This window comes from Odontesthes bonariensis, chromosome 22 (assembly GCF_027942865.1).
Source record: "Odontesthes bonariensis isolate fOdoBon6 chromosome 22, fOdoBon6.hap1, whole genome shotgun sequence".
Classification (NCBI taxonomy): Eukaryota; Metazoa; Chordata; class Actinopteri; order Atheriniformes; family Atherinopsidae; genus Odontesthes; species Odontesthes bonariensis.
In genome coordinates this window covers 14,005,587-14,016,743 of record NC_134527.1, presented here as the reverse complement: position 1 = coordinate 14,016,743, position 11,157 = coordinate 14,005,587, and the positions used below count along the sequence as shown (strand labels likewise).

Genomic DNA, 11,157 nt, shown 5'->3' with positions numbered 1-11,157 from the left:
TTCTCTCTCTGTCTATGAGCTTCTTGTCAGTGGTGGGCAACAGCAACGAAGTCATCATGAAATTGAACCCAAGGCCAGGCAAACAACTGACGCTAAAATTGCAGAGCATATTCATGTTACCTGTTTCTTATTTTCCAATAGTTTCTTGCCTTGTTAGCTACCAAAAGGGAAGCAGGAACTTGGAAATTTGGCAACAGCTGGGAAGATGCTCATAAATTTTCGCCAATTTGTGATGCGTTGCAACATTTTATTTTTTTCCACAGTTACATTGAATGCTCGTCAATTAAATGCGTTGACTTGTGCTCTACACGAAAATACCTGACCTGTTTTATGGATCGCCATCAAATGCTTGCGTCCGGTTATCTTTGCACTCTGCTGCATAGGTCAGCTGGGAACTCTTTCAGCTACATCTGTGCCAAGTCAATATATGGCTGCAAGCTGACCAAAGGCCCAGCAGCCCCCCACATGCCCACCCTCACCCCGTGCACAGCTATCGAACCACTCAAGTGTGCAACTTCTCCATGTGCATTGCATGCCTTTAATTCATTTTCAACTGGATAGGCATACTGCTCGAGAAATCCTGCAGTTATAGCTGACATGACATTTAAAGTTAGAGAGGGGTCTCAATATGTCACAAGAGACATACTGTGATATATTACTCCATGATGACCGAGTCACACATCGAATGGATCACACATATTGATTTACTTCTGGTCATCCCAGTGGCTCAGATGATCAAAGTATTCTGTTTTTTTTTTTTTACAGTAAACCCAGTGCTGAGTGTCATTTATTTCTCTTTCTAGTCACACTTTGTGTCATTCTCTATTTGACGCTCTATTTTGCAGAAATTCTGACACCCATGGACATTAAAAGACATTGAGAGCGTTCAAAAAAGAATTACAGGCAAAGCATATTTGGAAAGCATATTGATAATGAAGGGAATATAATGTGTTTTAATACATTGTGCATCGACTCCATAAAATGATTATATTTAATTATGATGTTCTTGAACTCAGTCCAACATTTTTAGAAATGGAGACGTGTTCGTTGTGTTTTGGGGTTTAGAATGAAGCAAATGCGAATTTCAACGAGTATCGGAAAAAAGAGAGATTGTGAACATTTATGAGAACCATATGAAAACTTTATTCACACAACAAATACACACGAGAGTAAGGAAAATATGCTAAATTTCAGCGACTGCTGCAGTGGCAGTTGTGTTCCTGAGAACGTTAAAACGCTGAAAGTTAGAATTGATAGTTCTGATATCAGTGTGTATCATAACAGAAGATAATATATAATATTGTAAAAGCCTTGTACTGTAAATATAAATGTAAAGCATAATGTCCATACTACAGTAAAGAAAGGTCCATGTTTGTACAAAAAATATCTTGACCTGATGAAAGTCAAAGTTGGATGAAATGCTGTCTGTTTTGATTTTATATATAGATTTTTTTTAACGTCTCTGGTCTAGGTATACAATTGCTAGTTTTTCCAGAGTTTTGGGTTCAGTTCCAAATAATTGCTGCTGTGACTGATGTTATATTGCTGTGCATAATGTCTGCAAATTACAAAACATGACAAACATTGTTACAATCACTCAAAACCCTTATAAACATAAAGTACACGTGCTTTATAAAAAGGACATTTGTATGAAATACAGCTGAGACCATGTTCAATGTTGCTCATTTAAAGAAGCAAGCCTGATAGCTAGTTTTAGTTATAAAATAAACTAATAAATTCAGCCTCAACACAAAAATGAAAAACTCTCCGAATAGATGGGATCTTTGGTCTGTTTACAGCAGGTTAATAAATCTGTCAGCGTTTGATAAATTGTTCTCATTATACAGTTGATTCTTGGCTTGAGTAAATGCTTTTAAACTATGCTTTTCCAAACGTGCTCTGAATTTTAGGTTGTTCATACTTTGCTTTAGTGTTGAACAGAATTATCAATTTGATGATTATTAACTATGTAAATGGCTTCACGAACAAACACGCTTGTTTTCCAATTAAACAATGTGGCTAAAAGAAACTTGACTGAAAGTTTTAACGGCTCCTGACGGAGATAAAGTTGGCATCCTTGGCCAAAAAAACCTGACTTGATCACGCTGCTGTGTTTCAGCAATAACTACAGTACCAGACAAAAGTTTGAACACACCCGACTAATCCGGGTAGAGGTGTGCACGCTCTTGATTTATGTTGAACATAGATGAACAAATTCAACATTAAGCCTCCTGGTGTTGGGAAGAGAAATCTTTGCGGCCTCAATTACTTGAGAAAAACAGTCCATGGGCTGTAAACTGAGCATCAGCTTTTCTCCCGGGATGCTGTTTACTCGCCATGGTACAGTATTTGAGTTGGGTCTGACCATGGCATGGCTATTGTCCAAAGAGGCTGTCTTGATATGGACCTGTGACTTCTCATCTTGTTCTTTTTCTTAACTTGCCGTGTCTCGGTTTCTTCGTGTTCAAATTCTTCCTCGTCTTCCTACTTCTTCTGTTATTTCCAGCTTTCTTGATTCTCCTCCCCGAGACCGAGGGCACTATTCTGTTGACACACTGAGGCAACATATCGTGTCACATCTGCTCTGGTGTGGTAGTCTTAAACAGAATTCACTTTAATACAAATGCAATAAACGTTACATGGAGTGTTTTTAGGCACCAGGGCATTTAATTGATTAGAATGACAAGCACCTACCTTACCTGTTCCTGGCTTTGACTTCCCTTTTCCTTGCTCGGTTTAGTCAATGACTGCTTTTCTTTTTCCCTTAGAGCTCCAAGGGAATAACTGGACGTACGACTGGGACTCTGATCTATAGGATCAAGCTCCACATCACTCCAAACCTGCTACAAGGAATAGGCACATGAATATATGTATGACTGTATTTTTTCAAACAATTCACTTGCCTTCTAATTATGGCTACACTATAACTACGGATGCACAGATATATCTGCCTAACACTAGTCCTGTCCAATATTGAGCTTGTTGACTGCGATCGGCTTTTCTGCATATAGGATAACATAAACTGGTGGCAGTGGCTGATATTTATCTCACGTATTCTCGTTGTATTGCATTGACTTTGACCTACACGTCTGATCTTATGATTTGGAAGTTTCTTTGTAAGTATGAAACAATTTGTGCGCATTCAAAAACAGGGTTTTATACAACATGTTGCATTGTTTTCTTTTGCATTAGAGTGAAAATTAATGACAAAGACAATTGGTTTCGCCAATAGGCAAAATTATTATCTTTAACGTCTTTAGCCATGATTTCCCAATTGGGGCATCCTAATAACAATATTACAAGTCAGATCGCTCTGAGCAACTGTTTTTATTATTTCTATTATTGTCTCCAAGGTTCAGACACATCTAACATCCCAGATCTGAGTATTCATTTAGTAAATAGAATATTTGTTCCATGTCTAAACCTCTGTCATTGCTGTATGGTTCTCCCATCTGAATTACAAAGTTGCAGTTTAATATTACAGAAAAATCTTAGTCTAAATGGAAATGAGGCACTATTTGACATCTGATTTCTGTCACCAGTGCTTCGATTCTTTATCTGTGTTTGTTTCCACTCTTCAAAGAGTAGTGCATCAATCATACTCACTGTTTCTGATGTAGACATAGAGGAAACCCTGTGAAACCGGGTTTTTGAGACTAGTGACTGCCTGCTCAGCATTAAGTCCCTGATAGAGGACTTGCTGTGTGATACTGATATGCAGTCCCTCTTCGGGGCATCAGCCAGGAAGTGTAGACAGGGGACATTTTCTGCAAGGGTGTCCCTGTTGATATATCACGATCGTTTAGCAAGATGTTTATGTTCCTTTACAAACTTGAGGTAATTATTAATTGAATGGCTGCATGCACCTGTATTTGGAGTGAATGATAGCATAGATAAAAGGGTTATAGATGGCTGATGCCTTTGCAATAACAGCAGGGACTGCTTTGGAATAGGGATTGAGGATGCTTCCATATCTGAAATGCACAAAGTGTTGACAAATTTAAAGAGTAGAAGTGCACAGTACCTGTGGCAGCACTATGCTTGTGATATAGCTTAGCATTTCATCATGCTATTTGCAATGATATTCCATAAGAGGTGAAATATGGTTCATGGTTAATGATTAAAGTAAATTACATAATGCAAGCCTACCATGCTGTATATTCATACTTAATGATGGCAGTCTATTAAAAAGATTGGTTGATCATAAAAAGTGCAGATTAACATGCCGTATGTTTACCCAGCCCAGGCGATGAGGGTGACACATGCATAGGGCGACCAGGAAAGCACAAACACTATGATGACCACAAAGGCAATCTTTGCCAGCTTCCATTCAGTCTTGATGGACTGCTGTTGAATCAGGGTTGAGTGTCTCACCTGAGACCCCAACTGTTCCACATCTCTGTTTGGATAGAGAGAAAGAAAAGGGCATGTTGCTGTAGTTACATTAGCCTTTCAAGGTCAAATCTTTTAAGATAAAGTAATCCACATGTCTTAATCATATGACAACCAGTGAGACAGAATCAGCCAACATAACAGACAGGCCAGGTGTACAGCAAACATGGATTTTTGCAAGCAGTACTGATTAACACTCCATCCACTGTGTGATCGCCCATTACAGATGCCACTGAGCCCAGAGAGTTTTTTTTTTACACAGTAAAGTCTTTTTGAATGCAACTCTGTACTGTAGTGCTTGACAAAGGTTTCTGTGATGTTTCTTGATATAGTGCCATCTGAGGGGTCAGACATCACAGGTGTCCAGCTAAAGCGTGCTCCCTTGCCCTGTGCACACTGAACATTTCTCCGGCTTCCTTGAATTCTTCTGTCGAGAGCACTCCAGAGGGAGAAATTAGCAAATACGACCCCAGTCTTTCTTTGAAGAGCATTGTTTTTTTTTATTCTATCTCTATATTTTTCTTACCCAGTTGTCAGCAAATTGTCAATGTGTCTTCCCCATCATATCTGCCCTTTAAAGAATTTACTGCTATTGTACCATATCAGGATTACAATAACCTGTTGACATCACCCAGAGTTTTTGGTAATGTGTTGGCAGGCATATTAAGAAATGCAATGAAATTGAGAATGCAAAACATGAAATCTTTTAAGTTGACAATGGCTGCAGTGAAATAAAAGTCAAAGCCTGTCAACACTTATTTTGATGCTGCTAACTGCCCTGCAGGATTCCACCGCAGCCATTTCAAAGGTGCTGGTTGTGGCATCCTCACCCTATGTTGAACTATGTCTTTTAATCATTTAGACCCAGAAAGAGGAAGAAATATGGCAAAAATATAAGTGTAAAATTTCTTTAAGTCGGCTGGTGAAGCTGACTTGAATTCCATAACTAAATGTTGAATCAGTGCTAATTTGGTTTTCTTATCATTGGTCATTGGTTGATGGGTGAATTTGCAAACGTTAATCAGCTAAAAAGGTAGCTCATCGACAGCTACTGAAGGATTGGGAAAAACAAAAGATTTACTTCATGATAAAGAAAAGAATTGAAAGGAGATTTGGGCAATGAGGATGCCACTGCACGGTGAAACTTTGAATTACAAATTGCTCTGCACTTGCATTTAACTGCCTTAATTTCATACCAATATTCATCGTCATCATTATATACTGAAGATGTGAAGATGTCAAAGTTTAGGGCAACTATAATCTACACATATAATGTGATGATTATCATATAATTGTCTTTTTTTGCTCTCTTCAGGTTAACATATAAATAACAACATTCTGCATATTCACCGATCTCTACGTATTTACCTGCTTGTATGGCGAATTGCCAGGAACATGCATAAATAGCAGTAGGATATAATGCCCAGAGGGATGAAGAACACGAAGCAGCACAGCATCAATGTGTAACTTTTATTGGCTGGAGTAGATGTCACGTAGTCCCATGTGCATGAGGTCATCAGCCCCTCTGGTATATATGAACCTTTGGAAAATAAGATTTAAAAAAAAAAAATCCAACAAATAGAATGTATAAATGGTTTGAAAGTAAAACACAAAGCTTGTTTAAAAAGAGTAAAGGGGAGAGATTAAGTCACTTACTCCATCCCAGAAGTGGCGCAAGGCTCCAGGCAAGTGAATACAACCAGACCAGGGCAATGATGAGGCAAGTTCGTCTCGCAGAAGTCCATGCTATGGACTGCAGAGGCTTGGTGATGACTATGTAGCGGTCTATAGAGATGGCCAGAAGGTTTATCATTGAGGCAATTCCAAATAAAGCCCCACAGAAGGCGTACATTTTACAGCCTGTGGGGGATAAATAAAGAACGCAATATATTAATCATGTTGTTACGACAGGAAGATTGTCTGACTGATGTTAAATGTTTGGATATCTCAGACACAAAGATATTCATACATGTTGTTAATACATTTTTTTTCTATTAAAAAAGCCACACATCAACATAAACAGACACACATATATCATACCTTTTCATATTTATCCAAACTACACAATACTTAAACAATATGTAATAAAAATGAACATCTGAAGGACAAAAACCTTTCTTTGGATGCATACAATATGAATAAAAGCAAGAAAAATAATGACCTGTTTCTCCAAAAATCCACCCCTTATAAAGGGAGTTAACAAAGAAGATGGGCGACTGTGTGATTGCCATGAGGAAGTCGCTCACTGCCAGGTTCATGATGAAGAAGTTGGGAGGTGTGCGAAGCTTCTTATTGCTGAAACACATTATTGTAAAAAGTCAAAACCGGTGAGCGTAGAGATCCCGCAAAACAAAATGTTTGTGACGCTGTTATTGAAAATGAATTTCCAAAAGAGATGAACACGTAAAGCAGACAGCTGAAGGTTGGCTGTCCAAACATAGTAAAACCCCCCATGTGGCTGTTTCTTGTTTTGTCATAAATAAACGTGAAAGCATACGTTGACAGTTTGACTTTCAGATATTTATACAACTGGCAATGCAATATGCATCCATTAATCCTCAAAAGTATATCCCATGAAAAGCCAATTTTAGTTAAAAATACTGTTATTTTCATGCCATTATTAATGCTGATAAATCATAGTCAGACCAAAGATGAATCAGAAATAAGAGATTGCAACTCCTATAAGAACTACAACTACAATTAAGACAGTGATACTGTCCTACTTGCATGGAATGCTAGCACAACTGTAATACCGGTTGATTTTTTTAAAAAGATTTACTTTGTCTCATTATGGTAGCCAAAAGATGTTGGTCTACATATTTTTAAAAAATCAGTATCAACAAAGATATTGATTTTATGCCACGATTGTATCATTATCAATGATCTCTCAAATACTCAGCTATTCATTTCATTATGTCAAAAGTTAATAATATATAGGCACTAGCCAAGTCTGTGAACATATTAAGGAAGATGGTTTTATTGCATTGTTTTTCAAGCTTGGTTCCGAATATCAGTTCCTTATATCTTTTTTCAGATTCTCCACAAGTCAGTTCTGTGCAGCAACTTTGTTCCTCTCCATTTACTGGAAAATAATCTTAATAAGACATGCAGCCAAAACAGACGCACAGAACAATATTTAGTCAAATGAAATCAGCTAATAAGAAAACTATTTCTGTGACAGTAATGGTCAAAAGTGGGGATATACTTATTCAAAATGAATGGGTAGGTGTGTCCAAACGTTTGACTGATACAGTATATTATGACATTCTTAAGACTTTGCCATTCATTCAGAGGCATTTGTGAAAACCTGTGAAACGTGTACATCAACATGAAAGAGCCAGAACTAGTGGCCCATGTGGGACCACAGCAGATGTTGGCATTTTTATTTCTGAACACATGAATATGCCCATATGACCATGTTGTGACACACAGAAATGGTGTTTATCCAGTTACTTCTGCCAGCATATAATGGTTCACAGCACATGCACTTCAGATGGCCTTTTAAATCCACTGTATAAATCAAGGTTTAAGCCTGGTCACGCACTGAAATTAAATTCCAGATATAACCTGCGTCCGTGGTGATTTTCTCGATTAATGATATGCAAACAAAACCCGATTTGAAATAAAACATTTCCATGAACAGGCTTCAGAATTTTCAGAATCTGTAAAGTATGTATGTGATCCATGTCAGTGAGCATTTTATATAAACATTTATTGCATAAAGCTCATTCACTATGACATAAAAGGTATGGGGATGATTGAGACTCAGGTGTAGGATGAATATTTGCTTCAACTGATCTAACCCTAGCTCGCAGAGCTACATTTTAGACCAGCGTTTATATTGTGCCATGACTTATTTTTAACTTTGATAGTCACATCAGCTCTGTTATTGTCGATGCCTTCTGGGAATTGTTCTCCTGTTTTGCCCACTTACTGTGAAACATATCAGTAAGGGTAAATACAGTGCAGGCTGATGAGTTAGATTGGATTTCTGTGTACTAAACAAAGTGTGATCTGAGTAGAGATTGAGTGATGCATCATTTGAGATGGTTGTGCATCAGGGGATGCCTGCACTGATGCAAAAAAAATGTCAGGCTTAGGATTCTGGCTTTTCACTGCATTGAGTTGTGAGCTATATACCCAAATGTAGCCATAATGTACATATATAGTATTTACAATCTTGTACACATTTTTTTTAATATCATGCTGTTGTAATTTTGGATTTTGGATCTGGTGCTCCAGATCTGTATTTGTTGTTTAACATTGATGGCGCCCTCATACATGTGCAAGTTCAAGACGCATTTATGCCATATCATCACAGAGACTGGAGTTTGCTGATGACAGCTTCTTCCCTTTTACTTTGAGATAATGGTGTCTATGGTTTCCAAAAAGGATTTCACATTTTGTTGTGTTAGACCTTTTTTTCATGGTTGTTTTAACTTTCATTTTTTGATACAATAACAGAATACTGTAAGTTCACCAAAAATTGTTTTCAAAAGTGTGTCTGTGCTTGCAGTGATTTCCACAACAAAATTAGGTCTATTTTTAATCCAGAGCTGCCTGAGGGTCAGTGTTGGTCCTCTGTTTCTACCTTTTTGTACATAATTTTCTATGGATTTTATGGTATTATGTACTGTAGAATCACCTAGGACAAGGCAAAGGGGAGAATACAGAAGAAGTAAGGAGAAGATGCACTTGGTGTGTTTTGCTCTTAGATGGTAAACAGTCAAAAACAGAACATCTCTGGTGGAAGATGCGTTTCGTTTCAGATTTTGTAAGTCTTCATGTCTTACCACAAGATGTAAAACTATGACAGAAGAGGATTTTGTTTATTTGGAGACGTCATTGTGTCCCCTGAAAAACACCACAGGCTTGCAGCAGTTTTACAAATTTGACCCAAAAATAGCTGGGTTTGCCACTAAATATATAAGAAATTCTGACTCTGCATGGTTCAAACAGTTGTAGGCCTACAGGAGACAGCAAGAGTGGGAATGACAGTCACCCTTTATACTTATTATTTTGATTTGTTTTCCTATTTTTTCTCCCCCTAAACTTCAGATTAGTTCAAATTTGATTTCCAACAACCAAATCATTGTCAGTGATAACAGTTAGGTATGTTGCTTTTCAGAAAATCAGTAAGACCAAACCTGGACATAGTGCATAAAGTATCCGAGGATGGATATGTTACACATCAGTGACCTAACAAAAAGGTTTTGGATGAAACATTTTATTCAACATGTCTACAGATCTGGGATATAGGAATATAACAAGATGAACTTATACCATATGTAGCACTTAAAGGTAGGGTAGGAGATCCTGGATTTTGAAAATACACAGGTAAAAAGTCCCAACCCTTTTCTTCACTTTCCCCCCGAAGGCACGCCTCTAGAGTACATGAACGCGCACGAGCACGAAGGTGCACGAGCGCTGTTCTGACAGCAAGCATCGATCGTTGCCGTATTTAGTATTTAGTATTTAGTATATGCTAACTATACGTTTAATAATGCTAGGTGCTAGCCAAGCTAGCTTTAGTTTAGCTTCCTGCCAAGCTTCTGGACGCGTAATTCGTTCACGGAGCAGGGTACGCGCACAGGGGAAAGAGGGGGAGGGAGGAGCAGATTGCAGTTTGATAGACGGCATCAGTATCCAATCATTTTGAACGGTCCGTTCACAATGATTGGATACTGTTTTTCCTAGATACGTTCGGCCACTAAAACTTTTCATATTTGTGTCAAAACTTTTAATTAATTGATTGCAATGGGGGTGTGAAGAGTATTTCAAGCAATATGTAAAAAAATGTTCCAGAAAAAGATCCCCTAGCCTACCTTTAATTTGATTTTGTTAAAGCGTAAAAAAAACATCCTTTTTTTTTTCTTAATTCAGGCCGATTGTCATGAAGAGTTAACATTAAAAAAAAGCCTTGGGAGAAGTGTGTTCCCATCCCTTTTTGTGGGGAACAACAGAGGCTTTTGGAAACCTCAGCATGACTCCCTTTCGATGAAGTGAAAAAACAATGAAAAGGCTGTTCACTTGAATAAAATGTTATAATTTGGAGTTTCTCAGCCGGTATTCAAACCTTTAGAACGAAGACTAAGGTGAACAATTATTTTGAACAATGTTGGATGGAATGAGACATTGAGAAATGTCAGGTTTATAACTCATTGCTACATTGAAAAGTCTAAGAATTCACAACTGGCTTAATTATACAGCTCTGAGTTAACGCTGATACACATTCTTCAACAGCATTTTCACAAGGAATGTTGCTTACCAGTAAAAAGCATACATAACCAAGGCGTTCCCAGTAACCCCAACTGTTCCGATCACCAAAACAAAGAAGGCAACAATGTAGTGAGCATGGTCCGGGACGTCCACATGCCGATAGAATCCGTGCTCCTTATCCATATCTGTGACTGTAACCACATAAATGTTGGCATCAGTGGCTTTGTGTACAGCAGTAATTTTCATGCAAACTTTCCTCACTGCCCAACTGACTCTCTAAACAAAATGTAATATGCAAAATCAACAAGGAAAATATATAAAAAATGCACAAATAAATACGACATATACGTAGCATGCATCTGCAACATAGTTACTGTTCCCTGATATCAACATCTTATTTAGCTGAGTCACTTCACATAAAGTCATGTGAGTGAATTTCTCTTGCTCAGACACTTTGGAAATGGGCCAGTTCAGTATGCACATTCCAGGCATTTCTACCAATTTACCCCAGGAAGTCTGGGGACATCCCCCCACTTTACCCCAGCT

The 11,157-nt window shown here is 37.9% G+C and overlaps 1 protein-coding gene across 1 annotated transcript; it reads right to left on the bottom strand.

The window, feature by feature from the left end:
- Positions 1 to 2,408: 2,408 nt before the first annotated feature.
- opn4xa (opsin 4xa) lies at positions 2,409 to 10,797 on the bottom strand. Its single transcript, XM_075455407.1, has 9 exons — positions 10,661 to 10,797; positions 6,554 to 6,687; positions 6,049 to 6,252; positions 5,761 to 5,932; positions 4,238 to 4,399; positions 3,867 to 3,974; positions 3,607 to 3,781; positions 2,700 to 2,843; positions 2,409 to 2,555 (listed from the first exon to the last, which is right to left on the bottom strand). The coding sequence occupies exons 1-9, from the start codon at positions 10,792 to 10,794 to the stop codon at positions 2,418 to 2,420; spliced, it is 1,371 nt and encodes a 456-aa protein (XP_075311522.1). The 5' UTR covers positions 10,795 to 10,797; the 3' UTR covers positions 2,409 to 2,417.
- Between the last annotated feature and the right edge of the window lie 360 nt (positions 10,798 to 11,157).